Source organism: Salvelinus alpinus, chromosome 6, assembly GCF_045679555.1.
Source record: "Salvelinus alpinus chromosome 6, SLU_Salpinus.1, whole genome shotgun sequence".
Classification (NCBI taxonomy): Eukaryota; Metazoa; Chordata; class Actinopteri; order Salmoniformes; family Salmonidae; genus Salvelinus; species Salvelinus alpinus.
Window position 1 is genome coordinate 45,314,647 of NC_092091.1, and position 24,547 is coordinate 45,339,193.

A 24,547-nucleotide genomic window follows, 5' to 3' on the forward strand; every position below is an offset into this window, starting at 1 on the left:
CTTGGATGGCAGGAAGCTTGGCCCCAGTGATGTACTGGCCCGTACCCACTACCCTCTGTAGTGCCTTGCGGTCGGAGGCTGAGCAGATGCCATACCAGGCAGTGACGCAACCAGTCAGGATGCTTTCGATGGTGCAGCTGTAGAACTTTGAGGATCTGAAGACCGATGTGAAATCTTTTCAGTCTCCTGAGGGGGAATAGGCTTTGTCGTGCCCTCTTCACGACTGTGTGCTTCGACAATGTTAGTTTGTTGGTGATCTGGACACCAAAGAACTTGAAGCTCACAACCTGCTCCATTACAGCCCTGTCGATGAGAATGGGGGTGTGCTCGGTCCTCCTTTTCCTGTAGTCCCCAATCATCTCCTTTGTCTTGATCATGTTGAGGGAGAGGTTGTTGTCCTGGCACCAACACCAGCCAGGTCTCTGACTTCCTCCCTATAGGCTGTCTTGTCGGTGATCAGGCCTACCACTGTTGTGTCATCAGTAAACTTAATGATATTGGAGTTGTGCCTGGCCATGCAGTCACGAGTGAACAGGGAGTACAGGAGGGGACTGAGCACGTACCCGAGGGGCCCGTGTTGAGGATCAGCGTGGCGGATGTGTTGTTACCTACCCTTACCACCTGGGGGTGGCTCATCAGGATGTCCAGAATTCAGTTGCAGTGGGAGGTGTTTAGTCCCAGGGTCCTTAGCTTATTGATGAGCTTTGAGGGCACTATGGTGTTGAACGTTGAGCTGTAGTCAATGAATAGCATTCTCAAATAGGTGTTCCTTTTGTCCAGATGGGAAAGGGCAGTGTGAAGTGCAATAGAGATTGCATCATCTGTGGATCTGTTAGGTCGGTATGCAAATTGTAGTGGGTCTAGGGTTTCTGGGATTGTGTGTGTGTGTGTGTGTGTTTCTCTTACCGGTCATAGCCATACTGCTACGGCGTGTGCGGCCATCATCCTGGCTGAGCTGTCGGTGTAGTTTGGTCTTATTGGCGGCGGGGGACAAGTCAGGATTACTCAACTTTCTGAACAACAGGGGCGGGGGCGCAGCAAACTCCTACAGAGAGCGTGACAGAGAGTAGGATGGAGAGGGAGAGAGAGGGAGGATGGAGAGGGGGAAGCGAGGGAGAGAGAGAGTGGAGGCGAGGGAGAGAGAGAGGAAGGAGGAGGAAAGTAAAAAGAGAGGAGTTGAAGGAGAAGAAACAAAAGACTGGCCTATTAAAAAAACGAATCTCCAATCCCAACAAGTCAAGTAGCCTGTTCGTCCAAGTCCACTCAGCAATGGAACACGTGTTGCACGGCTGCAGCCGTTCAACAGTGAAGTCACGCCTCAGCAAAGCCAACCAAGCCCCAGTCAGTCACTATATCGGTATCAAAGTCAAAATGCTGGTATCGTGACAGCACTAACACAGACAGGCACACACACCTGCTCTTCACATTTTGGGAGACTGTGCTCTGCCTCTGAGCAGTGTACACACACCAGTTGCATTACCGTTCACCATAAATCAATCACTCAGTCGTTGGATGATGTTTGTTAGGCTTTGCCCTTAGTAACTGGTCCAGGGACAGTTTAGTGGTTGAGAGCTGCTGGTTAAAAGGACAGGAGGAACTGATTTTAATTCAGTAGTAAAGTGTGGATAGTTACTGAAGTGAGATAATGATTTTGTCTGTTGATACCAATTCCAACTGAGATCACCAGAGACAGACACATGGAGGATGTGATGTACAGCCAGTACGATGAGTCAGGCCTATTTGCTTTTGCTTCGAAGGCCTCTGAAACATCCGTCACCATGGAAACCTGGCTTGGCTGAGGGGTCATTCCACCTCAAAGAGCACAAGAAAGAGTATTTTGACAGCCACCATCTCTGTTCTGAAATCGTTGAATCAGATAAGATAGCCACTCATGCAACATTATTTTGTTGAAAGACAATTTGAACTCTGAGAAATAAAGCTAATTGATTGCACCCAAATTGGCCATTTCAGTTTATAGAATTCATAAATTATACTGAATATAATGCAGCATTTAAAGTGTTAGTCTCCATGTTTGATGAGCTGAAATAAAAGATTCCAGAAATATTCCATAAGCTTATTTCTCTCAAATGGTGTGCACAAATTTGTTTACATCCATGTTAGCGAGTGTTTCTCATTTGCCAAGATAATCCATGCATATTAAAAAAGCCTAGTCCTATGTAGCACAGTTGGTAGAGCAACGCACTTGCAGCACCAGGGTTGTGGGTTTGATTCCCATGGGGGAATATTATGAAAATATATGCACTCACTACAGTAAGTCGCTCTGGATAAGACTGTCTGCTAAATGATATACGTATAAACAGCCATAAGCTACCAAAACAATTGCATTTTATCGAGGGCAATTTGAATGGACAGAGATACCGTGACAAGGTTGTGCCATTCATCCACCGCCATCACCTCATGTTTCAGCATGATATTGCACGGCCCCATGTCGCAGGGATCTGTACACAATTCCTGGAAGATGGAAATGTCGCAGTGCTTCCATGGCCTGCATACTCACCAGCAATGTTCCCTCAAATTTTTGAGGGCAATGAGCAAATTCTAATTCTTGTGAGAGGAAACTTGAACGTTGTGAGAATTTTGTGCATCTTCCGGTGTGCATTTATAGTGAACACTGAGGCTGTACCCTTATAGTTTTAGACAGTAGCTAACAGGCTATTGTGGCTATTTGAGCATAATGTAGGCCTACCAACAAAACCAATGGAGCAAATACCATAAGTTTCACTTAGAAATAGCTTTTGATTCCTATGATATAGCCTACAGTAGCCTATATGTGGTGTTCAATGCAGGACTACATTGCACAATACTTTTTAAAAAGTTTTTACATGATGAAGGGCTTGACATTTATTCATGTGTTACTTGGTCTGTAACACCATGGGCCAAATAGGTAACTGTAAATTACAATATTTTGTGTTGTATGATGCAAGAAACCACTTTAGAAAATAAAAGTAATTATTATTACCATACTGAGCATTAGACAATGTAGGCTACCCCTCTGACTATTGGCTTATTTGCATATTCAAGCATGTCTCGAAACACAACACTGCCCCTTTAATTAAGACATACAGTGCATTCCAGAATTCAGACCCCCTCCCCTTTTCCACATTTTGTTAAGTAACAGCCTTATTCTAAAATGGATTAAATAAAAACATTTCCTCATTCATCTACACACAACACCCCATAATGACAAAGTGAACACAGGTTTTTCAAATGTATTCTAAATAAAAAACAAATACCTTATTTACATAAGTATTCAGAACCATTACCATGAGACTCAAAATTAAGCTCAGGTGCATTCTGATTCCACTGATCATCCTTGAGATGTTTCTACAACTTGATTGGAGTCCACCTGTGGTAAATTCAATTGCACCTTTGGCTGCGATTACAGCCTTGAGTCTTCTTGGATATGACGCTACAAGCGTCGCTGCACAGCTATTTTCAGGTCTCTCCAGAGTTGATTGATCGGCTTCAAGTCTGGCCTCTGGCTGGGCCACTCAAGGAAATTCAGGGTCTTGTCCCAAAGCCACTCCTGTGTTGTCTTGGCTGTGTACTTAGGGTCGTTGTTCTGTTGGAAGGTGAACCTTCGCCCACAGTCTGAGATCCTGAGCAGGTTTTCATCAAGGATCTCTCTGTACTTAGCTCTGTTCATCTTTCCCTCGATCCTGACTAGTCTCCCAGTCCCTGCCACTGAAAAACATCCCCACAGCATGATGCTGCCACCACCATGCTTCACCGTAGGGATGGTGCCAGGTTTCCTCCAGACGTGACGCTTGGCAATCAGGCCAAAGAGTTCAATCCTGGTTTCATCAGACGAGAGAATATTGTTTCTCATGGTCTGAGAGTCCTTTAGGTGCCTTTTGGCAAACTCCAAGCTGGCTGTCATGTGCCTTTTACTGAAGAGTGGCTTCTGTCTGGCCACTCTTCCATAAAGGCCTGATTGGTGGAGTGCTGCAGAGATGGTTGTCCTGGAAGGTTCTCCCATCTCCACAGAAGAACTCTGGTGCTCTGTCAGGTTCTTGGTCACCTCGCTGATCAAGGCCCTTCTCCACCGATTGCTCAGTTTGGCTGGGCGGCCAGCTCTAGGAAGAGTCTTGGTGGTTCCAAACTTCTTTATTTAAGAATGATGGAGGTCACTGTGTTCTTGGGGACCTTCAATGATACAGAAATGTTCTGGTACACTTCCCCAGATCTGTGCCTCGACACAATCCTGTCTCGGAGCTCTATGTACAATTCCTTCGACCTCATGGCTTGGTTTTTGCTCTGACATGCACTATCAACTGTGGGACCTTATATAGACAGGTGAAGTTTGGAACCACCAAGACTCTTCCTAGAGCTGGCCGCCCAGCCAAACTGTGGAGATGGGAGAACCTTCCAGAAGGACAACCATCTCTGCAGCACTCCACCAATCAGGCCTTTATGGAAGAGTGGCCAGACGGAAGCCACTCTTCAGTCCAAATCATGTCCAATCAATGAATTTACCACAGATGGACTCCAATCAAGTTGTAGAAACATCTCAAGGATGATCAATGAACACTCTCTCTGGAGAGACCTGAAAATAGCTGTGCAGCGACGCTCCCCATCCAACCTGACAGAGCTTGAGAGGATCTGCAGAGAATAATGGGATAAACTCCCTAAATATAGGTGTGCCAAGCTCGTAGCGTCATACCCAAGGCTGTAATCGCTGCCAAAGTTGCTTCAACAAAGTACTGAGTAAAGAGTCTGAATACTTATGTAAATGTAATATTTTTTTTACTGTTTTTGCTTTGTCATTATGGGGAATTGTGTGTAGATTGAGGAGAAAAAAACGATTTAATCCATTTTAGAATTAGGCTGTAATGTAACAAAATGTGGAAAAAGTCAAGGGGTCTGAATACGTTCCGAATGAAGTTTGGTAAATCGGGTGTTAGGTACTATATTTATTCAATATTATGTGAATCCTACAAATGAAAAGGCCCAATTTGGGTGCAATCAATTAGCTAATTTCAACATATTGTAGCTGGAATGCTCATCTTAACTGCAGAAACCATTGTGGGTGTCATAACTTGCTGAAATGACATGGAACAACCCCGAGGTCATCACTTCCTCTCCCAAGCCACCAGATCAACCCCTGGCGTTGTGAGGAGTGTTCCAGAAACATCTGGATGTCCTGTGGTGTCAGACACAGCGCGCCCATCAAACCTCCCAGCCGCACACATCAAAGGGCTGGAATGAACGCATGCGCTACTCCCAACCAGCCAGCCGGCAGCACAGCACAAACAGCAAACAAACCTTCACTCCCAAATACCCTGAAAAATACACAGATGCAAAAGCACACACAGACAACCTGCATTCAGTAGTTCAAGCTTTGGATATCTATTCAACAATCAAAAGTTGCGGCAGAATCAAAGTAAGTCTCCCTGTCTCTGGTTAGTAATACCGCATTCCTCTATACCTGATCAATGCCGGTCTGTGCATTCCACAGGTGTGTAGGCTACCCCAGGGCAAGGCAGGCTGCCCTCCAGCCCTCTAGTGAGCAGCATGTATGCGTCTGCAGCATGTGACACTGACAGGCACAGCCATAGGAGATGGGGAGAGCTTCTTGTACAGTATGTTTCAATGCCTCCACCACTGCATTTCACTCCTTTACACCTAGGTGGCAGAGTTACACATATATTGTCAGGCTTGAGAGGTAGGGAAAAATACAGCTGTTAAATACACATACCATCGGTTTTTAAGGGCATTGGAGAGAATTTTTGTGTGTGAACACGGGTAGTTAGTTATGTCCTGTAGCCTGAGGAGGCCCTGTAGAGAAGTGTCACTATCAATACTACACCAGCTGGTAAGGATCGGACCCTTTTTTTAAATTTCGCCTAAAATGACATACCCAAATCTAAATGCCTGTAGCTCAGAACCTGAAGCCTTGATATGCATATTCTTGATACCATTTGAAATTAAACACTTTGAAATTTGTGGAAATGTGAAATTAATGTAGTAGAATATAACACATTAGATCTGGTAAAAGATAATACATACAAGAAAACGCCATGGGTTAAAAAAAAATTAACCCAGTTCCTACATTTGAATATAAAAATGTGTCAAACAAAACTATGCTACATTTTATCTCTGGGACTCTCAGAATGACAAATCAGAGCAAGATTACTGAATATAAGTACATTATTTACCTTCAGAGGTGAATGTATCAAACCCGTTGCCGTGATAAAAGTTATGTTGTTGTGCACTCTCCTCAAACAATAGCATGGTATTTTGTCACTATAATAGCTACTGTAAATTGGACAGTGCAGTTAGATTAACACAAATGTAAGCTTTCTGCCCATATAAGACATGTCTATGTCCTGGAAAATGTTCGTGTTACTTACAACGTCATGCTAATCACATTAGCTCAACCGTCCCGGTGCAAGTACACTGATCCCGTAGAGGTTATTAACAGGCAATCACTAAGCCTTGGCTCCAGCTCTCCATCCTTCTCTCCCAAATGAAAGCTCCTTATGCTTGGCTTACATTACTCCTCTGTGGCATGACTCCCTCTCTCCTTCTTTCTCTCTGGTTCAGATGTTTTCCATAGTGAGCGGTCTCATAACTGGCACCTGGCAGAGTGTCTCCTTCCTGCCCTCTCCACCGAGGTTGTTTCTCCACTGCGTTTCCTCCATACTAGCGTACTACAAACTGCATACTAATTCTGCCGTTTGATCTAGTGAAAATTCACTCGTCTTTTCCGACTCACGTGTTTGACAACAGCTGATATCAGATAAATTGACATGCTGTACCAAAATGAACAAATGGCGGGAGTCAACACAATCGCGCATTAGACGACGCAGTCAGGGTACTTTTTTCTACATTTCACATACTACTTACCCTGACTGACACCCCACCGTCTCAATGGGCCATGGACAACAACCTGAGACTGGGCAGTGAGACTATCTAATATATAATAATAATATTATTATTATATGCCATTTAGCAGACACTTTTATCCAAAGCGATTTACAGTAATGTGTGCATACATTTTTTAAGTATGGTTGATCCCGGGAATCAAATCCACTATCATGGCATTGCAAGTGTCATACCAACTGAGCAGAGCTAACAGAGGACCACAAAGCTTGCTGTGAGACTATGATGTGAGCCTGGAGTGTGATCAGGAAGATTGCGTGTTCTCACTCAGGCCTTAGAATGTCCTTAGTATGTCATGAAGAATGGGTCTGCACGTGCAGGCAGGGCTCGGGGATGAGTAGACTCACATCTGCACTGGACACCGGCTGATTGACCTCTGCAGGCACAACTCAAAAACCTCAGATGATTTAAAATAGGGCCTAAACTACAACATATGTGAATATTACATGTTTTTGGACCTGAATGCTTAAAGGTTAAAAAAAAAAGACAAGTTAAAATAACTTATTTTTTCAAGAAAGTTTTAACCCTGTTTGTAAGATTTTAAAATATATATCAATCGCAACCATTTATATTTTCCAGTAATGAAGACATGGATGTCTCATGGCATGGTGGGGTATGCAAAATAGTTCAACTTTGAGAACCTTTATCTCTTGAATGTTTTGGCATTCAGGTCCAAAAATTTACATTGTGAGCATTTCTACAATGGGCAAATATGTATGGAAGGTTTCGTTCAAATCAAAAAGGGTGCTGTCAAAAAGTGATTGAATTCGGATGGATTTACCCAGAGGAAAGTGTGTGTGAGTTTTGTTAAGTGCAACTCCAGCACTGTAAAGCCCCACTGGCTGGCTGGGATGTGATGGATCACAGTCACCACACATGCTGGAGCCAAACACACAGACAGCCAGCCAGATAATCCCTGAAAACACACACAAAAACCCACTGCAAAGATAGAATATTTCTAATTAACAGACCACAAACCAGGATGGATTGCCAGGACGTGTACTCAAAGCATGCGCTGACCAGCTGGCAAGTGTCTTCACTGACATTTTCAACCTCTCCCAGACCCAATCTGTAACAGCTAAATATTTCAAGCAGACCACCATAGTCCCTGTGCCCAAGAACACCAAGGTAACCTGTCTAAATAACACATCTGTAGCCATGCAATGCTTTGAAAGGCTGGTCACGGATCACATCAAAACAATCATCCTAGACATCCTGGACCCACTCCAATTCGCATACCGCCCCAATAGATCCACAGATGACGCAATCTCTATTGCACTCCACACTGCCGTCTCCCACCTGGACAAGAGGAACACCAATATGAGAAATCTGTTAATTGACTACAGCTCAGCGTTCAACACCATAGTCCCCTCCAAGCCCATAACTAATCAAAGGATCCTGGGACTATATAATATAGATACTTTTGTATATATAGTATATTTCTGCCTATTGTATGTGGACACCTCTTCAAATTAGTGGATTCGGCTATTTCAGCCACACCCATTGCTGACAGGTGTATAAAAATCGAGCACACAGCCATGCAAGCTCACAGAACACCCGACCGCAGAGTGTTGAAGTGCGTAGCACGTAAAAATCGTCTGTTCTCGGTAGCAACACTCACTACCAATTTCCAAACTGCCTCTGGAAGCAACGTCAGCACAATAACTGTTTGTCGGGAGCTTCATGAAATGGGTTTCCATGGCCGAGGAGCCGCACACAAGCCTAAGATCACCAGGCGCAGTGATGAATCACGGTTCACCATCTGGAAATCTGATGGAAGAATCTGAGTTTGGCGGATTCCAGGAGAATGTTACCTTCCCCAATGCATAATGCCAACTGTAAAATGGTCTGGGGCTGTTTGTCATGGTCCGGGCTAGGCCTCTTAGTTCCAGTGAAGGGAAATATTAACGCTGTAGCATTCAATGACATTCTAGACAATTTGGGGGAGGCCCTTTCCTGTTTCAGCATGACAATGACCCCGTGCATAAAGCGAGGTCCATACAGAATTGGTTTGTCGAGATCTGAGTGGAAGAACTTGACTGGGCTGCACAGAGCTCTGACCTCAACTCCATTGAACACCTTTGGGATGAATTGGAACACCGACCGTGAGCCAAGCCTAATCGCCCAACAATCAGTGCCCGACCTCACTACTGCTCTTGTGGCTGAATGGAAGCAAGTCCCCTCAGCAATGTTCCAACATCTTCCTAGAAGAGTGGAGGCTGTTATAGCAGCAAAGGGTGGACAAACTCCATATTAATGCCCATGATTTTAGAATGAGATGTTCAGTGAGCAGGTGTCCACATACACAACCAAAAGTATCTACTTCAATTACCTCGTACCCCTGCACATCAACTCGGTACTTGTACCCCGTGTATATAGCTAAGTTATCATTACTCATTGTGCATTTATGAGTACTTTTCTATTATTTCTCTCTCTGCATTGTTGGGAGGGGCCCGTAAGTAAGCATTTCACTGTTAGTCTACACCTGTTGTTTACGAAGTATGTGACGAATGACATTTCATTCGATGTACACAATATGAACTATGTTCTACTGTAAACAACACACACTTGTTTTCTCTGGTGTTAACATTGACTTCTGAGCCTCCAGAGTGACGCGGTGGTCTAAGGCACTGTATCGCAGTGCTAGCTGTGCCACTAGAGATCCTGGTTCGAGTCCAGGCTCTGTCACAGCCGGCCGAGACCGGGAGACCCACGGGAAAGCGCACAATTGGCCCAGCGTCGTCCGGGTTAGGGGAGGGTTTGGCCGGCAGGGATGTTCTTGTCCCTTCGCGCACTAGCGACTCCTGTAGCGGGCCGAGCGCAGTGCACGCTGACACGGTCGCCAGGTGTATGGCGTATCCTCCGACACATTGGTGCGGCTGGCTTCCAGGTTAAGTGGGCATTGTGTCAAGAAGCAGTGTGACTTGGCTGGGTTGTGTTTCGGAGGACGCGCGGCTCTCGACCGTCGCCTCTCCCGAATCCGTACGGGAGTTGAAGCGATGGGACAAGACTAACTACCAATTGGAGACCACGAAATTGGGGAGAAAAATGGGTAAAAAAAAAAAATATATATAAATAAACATTGACTTCTTTGATGATGCATGCATTCAATGCACAGTAGCAAATCAATGTGCATCTCCATATGAAAGCCCCTAGCTTAACCCTTAGCCCTGTTAATCCACATCAATCCACTAATGAGCTGAGGGTGAGACTGCCGGACTACATCGAAGCATTGCAGTACATGTCAGTTTTCAATGTGGAGGAAACTCTAAAGCACAATAAGAGCCCTGGAGAAATAGAAAAAATAGCCAAGCTCCTTGGCTACTCCCCTGCAGAGATAGACAAGATTGTCCAGCAATGGCGTGCCATCCATCTTAGTAAATGGAATGAGACAAAAAACACACTGGGCTTCTGGAGTGAGATTTGGAAGTTCAGGGATGCAGCTGATATCAACCCGTTTCAAGAACTTGCCATGGCTGCTGTGTCTGTGCTGTACTTGCCATACTCGAATGCTTAAGTCGAGAGACTATTCAGCCAGATGAGTGTGGTAAAAAGCAAACTTAGAAATCGGATGTCCTTGCAGACCCTTAACTCCATCCTGTACATTCGATATGGACTGAAGCGGTCTGGTGAGGCTTGCTATGAGCACCAGCTGCCTGATAATGTTTTGCAGCTTTTTGGCACATCAGCTGCTTACTCATTTAAGTCAGCTCCCTCAGTTGCTGAACCTGCCATAGAGAGCCTTGACCAAAATGACGATGACCCACTCTTTCTGTGAGCCAGCACAGCCTGTGTGTGTGTGTGTGTGGAGGGGGGGTCTGAAAAAAAAACAAAGTAACCTGAATTAGGGCCAGACTAGTTACCATAATTTTCTCACATTGCCATGTATACAAAAAAAATTAAAAAATGTTACGGTAAAAATAAATCATGTTTTACTGTGACTTGTAGGCTCCTAAGTGAACCATAAGGTTAAAAACCAAACCAAATTAAGAAAACTAAACTAAAAAAATATATATATATTTATTTTTTTAAATAAGTAACTCCGCCAGAGTGTCTCTTTTGGGTCAATTTTTCCGGTCCCGAGCCAGGATAAAGGAGGGTTGGAATTGTGACATAAAAAAAACAAGAATCGACAGAAGAAAGTTCATTTGTAGTTCTAAACATATTTAGGGTGTTTTTTACTCACTTTTTGTCTCTCCCACGACGTTATTCCTCTCTCCTACAGCGTCCATCACAATTACATGGCCAATTATGCAAATTAGGTGATGACGTCATTTAGCGACTTCTAGCAACTTTATGGCAGCCAATAGCTACTTTCCTTACTGAGGAGTTGGCAACACTGGACTCCACTACCAATGTCAACTGAAGCCATGTCTCATGTGCCCTCATCCACTGGCATATTGAATGTTTCCACTCCAAGCACTTCTCTCATTACTGTATGTAGAGTCAATCACAAACACAATCACATTATTAACCAACATGATTTTAATCCTTGTGTAACGGTATTGCTTCCATCCCTGTCCTTGCCCCTACCTGGGCTCGAACCAGAGACCCTCTGCACACATCGACAACAGTCACCCTCGAAGCACTGTTACCTAACGCTCCACAAAAGCAGCAGAACAACTACTTCAAGGTCTCAGAGCAAGTGACGTCGCCGATTGAAACGTTATTAGCGCGCACCCCACTAACTAGCTAGCCATTCCACACGGGTTACACTCACCCCCCTTTGACCTCCTCCTTTTCCGCAGGAACCAGTGATCCGCAATAATGTAACAGTTTTGCTTCATCCCTCTCCTCGCCCCTACCTGGGCTCGAACCAGGGACCCTCTGCACACATCGACAAGTCTCCCACGAAGCATCGTTACATATCGCTCCACAAAAGTTGCGGCTCTTGCAGAGCAAGGGAAACAAATACTTCAAGGTCTCAGAGCGAGTGACGTCACCGATTGAAACGCTACTAGCGCGCACCACTAACTGACCAGCCATTTCACACCGGTTACACTTGCTTGGACTAGCCCAAGTCTTAGCTCTTTTATCTGTGTTGTGCTATTGTTTTGTGTCTTCCTAGTCAAATCCTGTCCTGCCCTCAGTGGAAGAGTTGAGCTTTTCTCCAACACCATTCATCCATGATGTCCTCCACTGAAGCCTCTGAACACCTCAACTCATGCCTCATAACCTCATTCAATCACTGCTGAGTTCCCCTCCCAACACTCTAAGTTGCCCTCTCATTCCTCATATTTTACTATAAATGTTTACATTATACTTTTTGTTTTTAAATGTTAAAATAATTTGTCTTTGACGAGTTTTGAAACACGCTTTGTCGCCTCCATGCAGTCCGCGCCTATACCTTGGGTCTCCCATCGTCCTCAGTTTTTCAAGTCACTAGCCTCCACTGGGAGGAGGCTCAGCTTGCGCAGTGCAGGTCTGCAGGTGGCTGGTTGGCTGGCCAGGCCCCTGCTGCTGTCTTTCTGCATCACTACTCCTCTGCCGCCCGTGGGTAGCTAGCTGTCAGCAGCACAGACAGAGCAGGCTTGATTACCAACAACGACGAGACGGCCTACAGGGAGGAGGTGAGGGCCCTCGGAGTGTGGTGTCAGAAAAATAACCTCATACTCAATGTCAACAAAACAAAGGAGATGATCGTGGACTTCAGGAAACAGCAGAGGGAGCAGCCCCCTATCCACATCGACGGGACAGTAGTGGAGAGGGTGGAATGTTTTAAGTTCCTCGGCGTACACATCACGGACAAACTGAAATGTTCCACCCACACAGACAGCGTGATGAAGAAGGCGCAGCAGCGCCTCTTCAACCTCAGGAGGCTGAAGAAATTTGGCTTGTCACCAAAAACACTCAAACTTTTACAGATGCCCAATCGAGAGCATCCTGCCGGGCTGTATCACCGCCTGGTACGGCAACTGCTCCGCCCATAACCGTAAGGCTCTCCATGGGGTGGTGCGGTCTGCCCAACACATCACCGGGAGCAAGCTACCTGCTTTCCAGGACACCTACAGCCCCCGATGTCATAGGAAAGCCAAAAAGATCATCAAGGACAACAACCACCCGAGCCACTGCCTGTTCACCCCGCTATCATCCAGAAAGCAAGGTCAGTACAGGTGCATCAAAGCGGGGACTGAGAGACTTAAAAACAGCTCAAGGCCATCAGACTGTTAAACAGCCATCACTAACATTGAGTGGGTACTGCCAACATACTGACTCAACTCCAGCCACTTTAATAATGGAAAAATTGATGTAATAAATGTATCACTAGCCACTTTAAACAATGCCACTTTATATAATGTTTACATACACTACATTACATTTACATTTAAGTCATTTAGCAGACGCTCTTATCCAGAGCGACTTACAAATTGGAAAGTTCATACATATTCATCCTGGTCCCCCCGTGGGGAATGAACCCACAACCCTGGCGTTGCAAGCGCCATGCTCTACCAACTGAGCCACACGGGACATTACTCATCTCATATGTATATACTGTACTCTATACCATCTACTGCATCTTGCCTATGCCGTTCGGCCATCACTCATTCATATATTTTTATGTACATATTTGTATTCATTCTTTACACTTGTATAAAGTAGTTGTTGAGAAATTGTTTTGTTAGATATTACTGCATGGTCGGAACTAGAAGCACAAGCATTTCGCTACACTCGCATTAACATCTGCTAACCATGTGTATGTGACAAATAAAATTGGATTTGATTAATGACATGTGCTCTGCTTTGATTTCCGCATAGTTCTTATCCAGCTCTACAAGCCAGCGGGAGAAATCTGTTGCTAATGTCTCTAGATTTCCCAGCTTTTGAGTTTGCACCCATGCTTTTTTGATCCCTTCAATTGATTCTTGGATCGGATTCATCTTTTGATCAAAACCTATGGCGATTTCTTCACGTAACACTTCTCTTATCTGAGCTCTGTGCAATCAATACCGACTAAGTCTTTGCTGCGCGTGTTGCGGTCGCCTCTGCCAGCCATGTTCGGGGTCTTAGTTAACAGGCTTGTAAAACAGGATAGCTTATACACTGATGGCTTGTATGTTATCTGATAAATCAATTATTTGCTGCAACTTGGTGCAAAATAAATGGCGAGATTTCGCTTTGCTTCTTATATTTTAAATTAAAATCATATGTTTGTTAGGAGAAGACACCTGATGCCTGTGTTCACTGCATGCTGCCGGAACAGGATGTAATTCGAACCGATGGTACTTCCAATCAAAGAGAGAAGGGCTTCTGATTTTTTCTTAAACATTTCTCCTAACCACCAGACAGGGGGCCCAGTTTATATGTTTTAATTGGAGCCTGGGATTAGTGGGAATGAGTGTTCAAAAGGAATTGCCCTATCTGCATACCCCATTGTCCTAACACACAACACATGGATTTAAATTGGAGGGGAAACGAAGACAGTTTAGTTTAGCCTATATTTAGTTAAGGTGTCTGGCATCTCTGGTGAGGAGTTTATGATACAGTAGTAATGTATATCTTCAAAGTGCACAGAAAGAAGAGCAGCAGCAGCTGCCGTGTTAACACTCACAACACCAAGAAACAAATCAGAGAAAAAAGGAGAATATCTGTGGCACCTGTTCACATAATCACACCATAGTTCATGTTTAATTGTCAGGCCCCAGGTGAAGAAAGGGAAAGAAGAGAAGACAGAGAGAGGAGAGGAGAGAAAGAGGAGATGAGGGAAGTAGGGAGAAAAACATAGGAGGGGCTCCATTACTACCAGTCAGAGTTGGGTGGATTAATTGAAAAATAAAGTAAATCAGTAGAGCTGGGACGATACACCGAAAAACAGACACCAACATTGCAATTTTGCTTCCGTCGCTAATTTTGGTGACTATGCTACACAACGTTCTTGCAGATTTTTGGGTTCTAAAACCATTATTTAGTCAACAGTAGGTTAATCTGCTTCTGGCTCTAACGCCATCTCCCCTCTTTGTACACGGAGTGAAGGGAGAGATGCATTCTGATAAGCGCAAGCATACTGACAGTTGAGCAACATCTCACAATGTAATTGCAATTCTGGTCCCTGGAATGTCACTAGCAGATTACCTGTGATTAGGGGGTCTGAACTGGGCCCAGTTGGAAACTAAAGGACTTGTGTCCAATAACAGAGGGAAGCAGGATGTTTTTCAGCTGGTATGTACTGGGATTGAAGCACCTATGGATGCTGCCCAGGGGTTTATCTAAGCTGACATATGGAATTGTTTTAAGATGGTCATTAGTGATGCACCGATATGACATTTTTGGCCGATACCTGATATTTTCCTTGCCAAAAAAAAAGATAACCAATATTTCCAATTTTTGCGGCCTTTTAAGCATTCTGGTACAGTTAAATAGTTAACACACACAGATGGACGCAGCGGTCTAAGGCACTGCATCTCAGTGCAAGAGGCGTCACTACAGTCCCTGGTTCGAATCCAGGCTGTATCACATCTGGCCGTGATTGGGAGTCCCATAGTGCGGCGCACAATTGGCCCAGCGTCATCCGGGCCGTCAATGTAAATAAGAATTTGTTCTTAACTGACTTGCCTAGTTAAATAAAAAGTTTACACACACCACACTGACCAAAAAGTTATTTTGTTTGGCATTTACGCATGTTCCCATTAATCCTTACTGTGGCTAGCTTCACAACACATTATCCGGTGCGGTCGAGCCTCACCAGCCAGATGAAGCTAGCTGGCTGCTTATAACGTTATCTTTGGGCAACAGAGTTAAGTTGCTGACTAGCTATTTATTTTCATGAACTGAAGTTAAATTTCAATAGGCGAACAACAAGTGCAACCTAACTAATACTTACATGGATTCCTAAATCATTGCTAAGTATAATGAAAATGACTGCAGGTTCTACTGGTCATTTTATTCAGGCTGGTTGTATTGGTGCTAGCTAGGTACCAAGCTAAAGCTAGCTACCCTAGAAGTTGCGGTCGAATAAATGATGCTGTATTGTAAACACATCGTCCGTGGCCGATGTTTGCAGACTTTTTTGTACAGCTTTAGACAGTGCTACTGTATATTTTTTGACAAACAAAGAGCCAAATGGCGTTCCATAGTATATATGTCGTTAAGCTAATAGCAGTGACGCCATTACTGTGTAACTCCAGTAGGGCAACATCTGAAAAATAGCACACTTGGTAGTTTGTACCGGTGCCTAACCAGTCGGTGAAAGCCAATATCACCCACGACAGAGAACGGTTGATTGTCAAGGGCAATGAATTCCATCATCTTGACTTTAATGGATTTCGTCTTTGAGTTGTCTCGCTGAAATTTTGTTACTCTTTCAAATGACTGCTCGAGCCACACAGCAGACATTGTGGGCCAGTTAAGGAATGCTGTGTTGCACGTTTAGCGCAAAATTTTACGTGGCGTCAAAACGTCATGTACCTACGTTATATAGGTATGCACGTCAGCTTTGACATCGGTTTTGCACATCGAGGCGTTAAACTAGACATCGGCCGATACCGATGTTGGCATTTTTAGCCAATATCGTCCGATTCCGATATGTTCACCGATATATCATGCATCCCTAAATTGTCATACTATGGATCATTTGGATATTTGAATTTTAGGACCCCTTTAACACACACACAAATTAATAGAATTTGGCATTTACTATGGCCCAGAGAAGTGCATTGAATAACATTCATAAATGACAAAAAAGACATTAAAAAAATGTATAATAAGAAACCAGGTTTTGCAGTGTTTGTCCTAGATCTAGGAAATTATATATATTTATTTTTATTCACTCATACTTAACCCAATTATTCAGTAGGCACACATTTGTTTTTAAACTGGTACTGGACTTGCACTCGCGTCGTGAGTTTAGATTGTGTACTGAACACACGAACAACAAGGAGGAATTTGGACATCAATGATGGACATTATAGAACAAAACAAAAATTTATTGTGGAACTGAGATTCCTGGGAGTGCATTCTGATGAAGATCATCAAAGGTAAGTGAATATTTATAATGCTATTTCTGACTTATATTGACTACAACATGGCGGATATCTCTTTGGGTTGATTTGTCGTCTGAGCGCCGTACTCAGATTATTGCATGGTTTGCTTTTTCCGTAAAGTTTTTTTGAAATCTGACACAGCGGTTGCATTAAGGAGAAGTGGATCTAAAATTCCATGTATAACACTTGTATTTTCATCAACATTTATGATGACTATTGATGTGGCTCTCTGCAAAATCACTGGATGTTTTGGAACTACTGAACAAAACGCGCCAATGTAAACAGAGTTTTGGATATAAATATGAACTTTACCGAACAAAACATACATGTATTGTGTACCATGAAGTCCTATGAGTGTCATCTGATGAAGATCAAAGGTTAGTGATTCATTTTATCTATATTTCTGCTTTTTGTGACTCCTCTTTGGCTGGAAAAATGGCTGTGTTTTTCTGTGAATAGGCACTCACCGAACATAATCATTTGGTTTTGTCGTTGAAATCGGACACTGTGGCTGGATTTACAACAAGTGTATCTTTAAAATGGTGTAAAATACATGTATGTTTGAGGAATTTTAAATTATGGTATTTCTGTTGTTTTGAATTTAGCGCCCTGCAGTTTCACTGGCTGTTGACGAGGTGAGACGCTGCCGTCCCACATACCCTAGATTAACCAGTGATTGTCATGAATTTTTGATTTGACAACAGGGCTACAATTCAAAATTAGGGTTCCAAAATGTTCCGATTTTTTTCAATATAGAGATGAATTTGCTTACATCTTTTTGGGCACTAATATCACCTAAAATAATTCATGTGGGACTAATTCACCACAAGAGGAAGTGGTTAGTTTGCCAACTCTAAATATAGCCTAATTATCACTGATAGGCCTATCAATTACACTGCAAACTATCTAACAGTAAATTGAATGTATAGGTCTATGCCAGGGTTCCCCAACTGGCAGTGATTTTATTTGTCCCCTCAAGTTTTCTAAGTAAAAAATATATATCACATTTTATTTTTGGGACAATTCTGTAAAAACACCATCAAATCAGCGCCAAATTATTTTACATTTGGAAATCTGTTCCAAAGTATTCTCACGCATAATGGAGAGATATTTTAAGGTTTGAAATTATAATGTTTTAGCAAAATATTTTTTCTGTTCGGGCGATCAATTTCCAGTTTACAAATTGTTCGTAAACTCACCCCATTCCGTATAAATGTGCGCAACCGCAACATTCAAACGAGGCTACAAAGAAAACGAATGGGACTGTAGCGACTTCAAAATCGGGGGTGTGAACTACGTTTCTATTCAAGCGTTGATCGACATGGTAATGGCTCTATAGTATTGGAGAAAAGTTGAAAAAAACGGACTCTCCGTTACATCGTGACGTGTCATGTTGTAACGGTCGTCGTAATGTGGAAGAGAGGAGGACCAAATCGCAGCGTGGTATGTATCCATATTTATTTGAATACTCTTCAAGACGAACAAAACAATAAACAGAACGAAACCAACGACGCTACAATCCTGAACTAGTGAACATAGAAAAAACAATGAACGCACAAACAGGAACAATCACCCACAAACAAACAGTGAAAACAGCCTACCTAAATATGGTTCCCAATCAGAGACAACGTAAAACACCTGCCTCTGATTGAGAACCATATCAGGCCAATAAGACACACCTAAACCAATGAAACACAAAACATAGGATATACCCACCCAGCTCACGTCCTGACCAACTAAACAAAGGAAATAAGGTCAGGAACGTGACACATGTCGTAACATACAGCACGCATAAAGCAACTATTTCTGTCTTACAATCTCTCTCCACCAGGTGTAGCACTTCTCTCATCGTGCAAAAACAAGAAATGGACAGTGGGGGTAAGGGGGGATACCTAGTCATTTTTTGCGTCATCATTGCATGCGATCATCATTCTCAAAGCCGCTGTTTACTTCTGAGATCACTTTAGCGTCGCCCTAAAAACCCGATTAAAATTCGACACAAACCTTCAAATATGTATGTAATGACACATTATATAAACTCTTTAGTGTTTTATTTACATTTTAGAGGCAATAAGGTGATAAGTTGGACAGATCGAGTGAAAAAAAAGCAATTTTCCCACACAACATCTCTCCTTCTCACTATCACGCATTAGTTTCGCTGCCATTTTTAAAAAGACCCGACGAGGCTCATTGCCTTCTTGAATCATGCAGAAATTGGCAGCGTGGGGGTCATGTAATTGATTATGTTGAAAGGGGGAGAAATTGTGCTTTACAATGGTATTGACATTACAGTTGATCTGGAAGTATTACGTTTTTGTGGCGCTAAAATAAGGTCAATTGTACGGACCAAGGCGATGTACAAAAGTGAGTGAGTTTACGTTACTCTAATTTTAGAGCACTCTCGTCTGTGTGCCAGAGCGCAGAATAACTGATGAATTTACAAACGCTCAACACTTGTTGAATATGAACAGTGTCAGTAAATGTTGGGAAAACAATGTAATTAAATTGTTGCCAGCAGCACAGTGACAGTCACCAACGCTCTAGGTAACATGAAAACTGCCTAACCAACTCTACTAGGGTGAGAAAAATAGTCAGAGAGAGGTGTTCTTATTTGTGTCTGGAAGTAGCTAGCAAGCTAGCCAACTTTAGCCAGTTAGATTGGGTGCTTGACTGCCGTTGAGGTCAGAACGCTGGGATCAACCCTACTCCTCGGCCAGAGCGTCCAGCAATCAGAAAGCATTGTCTCTCCCGCTACTCAGAGACAGAGTTCAAGTGGACTGTAAATATGCTACAAATGTCTGATTGACCAGTGGGCCAGGTGTAAATGGTTTGGAAACCTTACCTATTCATTCAATCAACTGGAATAAAAAAGAAGCCATCTACACTTGATGGGTAATCGATCAGCTGGACAATAGAATCTTGCTGAGTTGAGAGCATGAGAGAAGTCTTGAGGGTGAGCAAAATAACAGCAAGACTGACAATGTTATCAAATGTTCCTATTGATAGATGAAGTAATCCTAAATGTCAGCTATTTTTAAAAATATAACTAATCCTGACTACACTTATTTTTTTTTTTAAGTAATCCGGGTTGATTTAAAGTTTACATTTTTGTAATCATATTACGTAACTACTGTTACATGTAATCCGTTACTACTCAACCCTGCTCCCAGTCTACTCAGTCTCAAAGAATGCTTTAAAAGGGGTCAGCATGATTCAGTTCGGCTGGCGCCTAGACTAGTTCGAACCGAACGAGTGTGTTTGCATACTCCCTTAAAAAGACCTTCGCTTGAAAAATGAGAAAAAAAGCAGCAATTGTACTGCTTGTCATGGAGACGCTGTAGCCAGTATACACTTCCTCAAAATAGTCCAAATGAATCTAAAATAACACATTTTGACAAGGAGATTTGTCACGCAAAAATGTGACTTTGGCTACAGACTTCAGGTTGCCTCCAGAAAAAAATAATTGTGTACCCCCCCACCAGAAAAAACAAAGTCCAAAACAAACAAACGTCTCAAAATGACATAACAAACTCTTCTGAACTGTTCCGGCTGGGAAGCATGCGGACGCCTTAAGAGCTTATCAGCCACCAGAAGCTCACACACATGAACAAACACACACACAAACCCTACAGCTACTGATGGGGGTTTACTCAATATTAATTCAAGATGTGAAATTGTGGTCCGTGTTAACACAATGAAGAAGATGGAGAGCAGAGCAATCTGCAAATTGAGACACTTAACAGCCCTACTGCCACAGTAACTCTCTCTGCAGTCCTCTTGATAGGCTGCATAGGAGGAGGAAGTGTGTGGGTAGTTAAATGAAGAATTCCTTCACATCTTAGCCTAGCTGTTGGGAAGTCGTTAGCAGGTTACCTGTGATTAGGGGGTCTGGACTGTGCCCAGTTGGAAACTAAAGGCCTTGTGTCCAATAACAAAAGGGACGCAGGATGTTTTTTTACAGTTGGTCGGTACTGGAATGGAAGCTCCTAGACGGATGCTGCCCAGGGGTTTAGAGCCCCAATCAGGCTGGGTAGTGGCAGACAAACACACACTAGACTAAACACACTGTCAAAACACAGTACTCACCTCATGTGACTCATAGATCGTATATCTAACTAGACGTACAAACACACCCAGAGATGTGCCATGTAACAGTAGGACACAGGCCAATTCAAAAACAATACTTAACTGGTCAGATAATTTCAAGTCAGATTTCCCTGACCCAATTCCATGTAAACCATCAGGAGGAAAAATCCAACTGGCCCAGGACCAGTACTAAGCAGCATACATCATGTTCCACACTTAATGAGAGAGAGACAGCCAGGAGATATACTTGGCAGTGAGTCACCAATCCTCATATATCCCTAATAGACATCCCAAAACCCAGTAGCCCTGTTTTATGGCTTTGGCACTCAGAAGAAGTTTCAATTAACAGGTGTGCCTTGTTAAAAGTTCATTTGTGGAATGTCTTTCCTTCTTAATGTGTTTGAGCCAATCAGTTGTGTTGTGACAAGATGGCCCAATTTGGTAAAAGACCAAGTACATATTATGGCAAGAACAGCTCAAATAACCAATGAGAAACAACTGTCCATCATTACTTTAAGACATGAAGGTCAGTCAATGTGGAAAGTTTCTACAAGTGCAGTCGCAAAAACAATCAAGCGCTATGATGAAACTGGCTCTCATGAGGCCTGCCACAGGAAAGGAAGACCCAGAGTTACCACTGCTGCAGAGGATAAGTTAATTTGAGTTGACTGCACGTCAGAAATTGCAGACAAAATAAATGCTTCACAGAGTTCAAGTAACAGACATCAATGTCAACTGTTCAGAGGAGACTGCGTGAATCAGGCCTTCATGGTGAAATTGCTGCAAAGAAACCACTACTAAAGGACACCAATAAGAAGAGACTTGCTTGGGCCAAGAAACACAATCAATGGACATTAGAACGATGGAAATCAGTCCCTTGGTCTGATGAGTCAAAATGTGAGATTTTTGGTTCCAACCGCTGTGTCTTTGTGAGACGCAGAGTAGGTGAATGGATGATCTCTACATGTGTGGTTCCAAGCATGGAGGAGGAGGTGTGAAGGTGCTTTGCTAGTGACACTGTCTGTGATTTATTTCGAATTCAAGGCACACTTAACCAGTATGGCTACCACAGCATTCTTCAGCGATACGCCATCCCATCTGGTTTGCGCTTAGTGGGACTATCATTGGTTTTCAACAGAACAATGACCCAACACACCTCCAAGATGTGTAAGGGCTATTTGACCAAGAAGGAGAGTGATGGAGTGCTGCATCAGATGACCTGGCCTCCACAATCAACAAACCTCAACCCAATTGAGATGGTTTGGGATGAGTTGGACCGCAGAGTGAAGGAAAAGCAGTCAACAAGTGCTCAGTATATGTGGGAACTCCTTCAAGACTGATGGAAAAGCATTCCAGGTGAATCTGGTTGAGAGAATGCCAAGAGTGTACAAAGCTGTCATCAAGGAAAAGGGTGGCTACTTTGTAGAATCTCAAATATAACATATATTTAGATTTGTTTAACACTTTTGGTTACTACATTATTCCATATGTGTTATTTCATAGTTTTGATGTCTTCACTATTATTCTACAATGTAGAAAATAGAAAAACTAGGTGTATCCAAACCTTTGACTGGTACTGTATATATAACCAGCATTTCTACCACAGCATTCTGCAGTGATACGCTATCCCATCTGGTTTGCACTTAGTGGGACTATCATTTGTTTTTTTTGTTGGATTTGTTGTGTAAAAACAAAATATATATATATATACACACACACTACCGGTCAAAAGTTCAGGACGCCAACGATGTTCTAGCCATTTTATTTGTATTTATTCCTTCTTTTTTTTTTACCTGGTGAGTTAACTGAGAATATGAATGTGATATGTTATTGTCCCACCACTACTAATAGATATTTTAGAATGAATGCACTAACTTGGTCCTCGACCCCAATGGGTGCACGGTTTGCTTTTTGCCCTAACACTACACAGCTGATTCAAATAATCAACTAATTGTCCAACTTTGATCAATTAGAATCAGCTGTGTAGTGTAAAGGGATATACCAAAACGTGCAGTTTGGGAAACGCTGTACTAACTGTAAAATGCTCTGAGCGTCTGCTAAAAGCAAGAATATATTAATATTTGATCAAAGTAGAAAGAAGATACTTGTTTTCTGCATTTATACACGTAACAAATTATGTTACATTCGTGGGACCCAAACCTGGCTGTCTTTAGCTACTGTAACTATGACAACTCACATCTTTCTCTGCTGTTCCGGTTCGTCCTTGCTGGTCCGGAATTAGTTTTCTTTTGTTTTTATTTTCGGTTCTCTTCTTCATTTTCTCACGTGGAAAAGTAACCAATGAAATGTGTTTCACAGTTACTGTAGCTAGCTAACGTTAGATCTGCTTCTAGCTAGCTAACTTTATTGGCGTCTTCCTCCCATTTCCTTTGAAAACTTGAAATTTATAGCTGCTGGCGTTGTATTAAATAGAGTCTAACTGGACCAAATCTGACCGTAAAAATGCATCCCCGTTCGAATACCTTACTGGCACAAACATCTGCACTAACGTCAAAGCTTTTGACAGGCTGTCAGTCACTTGGTTGCTGTAGTTACAAGCCACTCGACTAGCTGAGGTGGTTGTATTTTCCTGTCTATATACAGTATTTTACGCACAACTGCTAGATCGCTTGCTACTGAGAGAACCTTGCTAGCTACATTTTATCTAGCGAGCAAAAATGTAAGGCGAGGTCGAAAAATTACAGGAAAAGTACACCAAAAACGATAAACATTTTCCGAGCTCTCCGCAGCCCTGTGACCTCGCTGTCAGTCCCCAGACAGATAGATAGCAAACTATGCTAGCATCGTTGCTGGCTACCTGCAAAATACACGTTCTGACGTTGTCATTGTCACATTTGTCATTTTTTCTTGACAGTTGATGCATGTCTCTTTCGGTTGTCCTCCCTACTCTTTTAAATTGTCAATCTTCCATCATCGTTGGTGATCTGTGTGCACAATTTGCAGTCACGATTCGCTTCATGCTGAATCTCCTCTCACGTTTCAACCGCATTACCTTCCGCTCATAGTATCATAGACCACTGGTCTAGGTTCAGCATATGTCTTCAAGTTGTATTTAACACATACTAAAGTAATTCAGATCTGATCTGCCAGCTTTTCATATGTAGACATTGTGCGCAATGAATACAAACATGCAGCTCTTGGCGTTAGACCCTAGGCAAGAAGAGCGAATGTGTTGGTAACTGCTGCCATCTCATGTTTTAAATAGGTAAAGATCTAACCAGCTGCCAAGCACATTACTTTTCATTTTTTTACATGTCACATTTTCCACGTATACTTCTCCCCATCGACCACTTTATATAATTGTTCAGTTCTTGAAGTTTATTTTAATAGTGTTGGGCAACATTTATAGAACGTTATTTTATTCCTTTTTATTGAAAGGCTTCTCCCTAAAACATCTAATTTTGTATAACACATGCAACAACAAAACATTTTTTAGCTTCTGCCCTTGACACCAGACCCCGACTTCCTGCTATGTACTGTTTTAATGTAGACTCCTGCCAACACTCCTGTTTTAATGTACACTGTTGCCATTCTGATGTGGTTCCTTCTAAACCAGA

General features: G+C 42.8%; 1 protein-coding gene across 7 annotated transcripts in view; it reads right to left on the bottom strand.

Moving 5' to 3' along the window:
- The window catches only part of LOC139577562 (microtubule-associated serine/threonine-protein kinase 2-like), a 259,047-nt gene extending 234,940 nt beyond the window's left edge, over positions 1-24,107 (bottom strand). For 5 of the 7 annotated variants that reach the window (XM_071404652.1, XM_071404647.1, XM_071404651.1 and 2 more), the window contains exons 1-2: positions 23,167-24,106; positions 907-1,045 (exon numbers count right to left, since the gene is read on the bottom strand). In XM_071404652.1, the coding sequence (XP_071260753.1) occupies positions 907-1,045; positions 23,167-23,247 (220 nt within the window). In that variant the 5' untranslated portion in view covers positions 23,248-24,106. Of the gene's footprint in view, positions 1-906; positions 1,046-23,166 lie in introns of all 7 variants that reach the window. The other 2 variants (XM_071404646.1, XM_071404645.1) reach the window with 1 other exon arrangement.
- Positions 24,108-24,547: the final 440 nt, after the last annotated feature.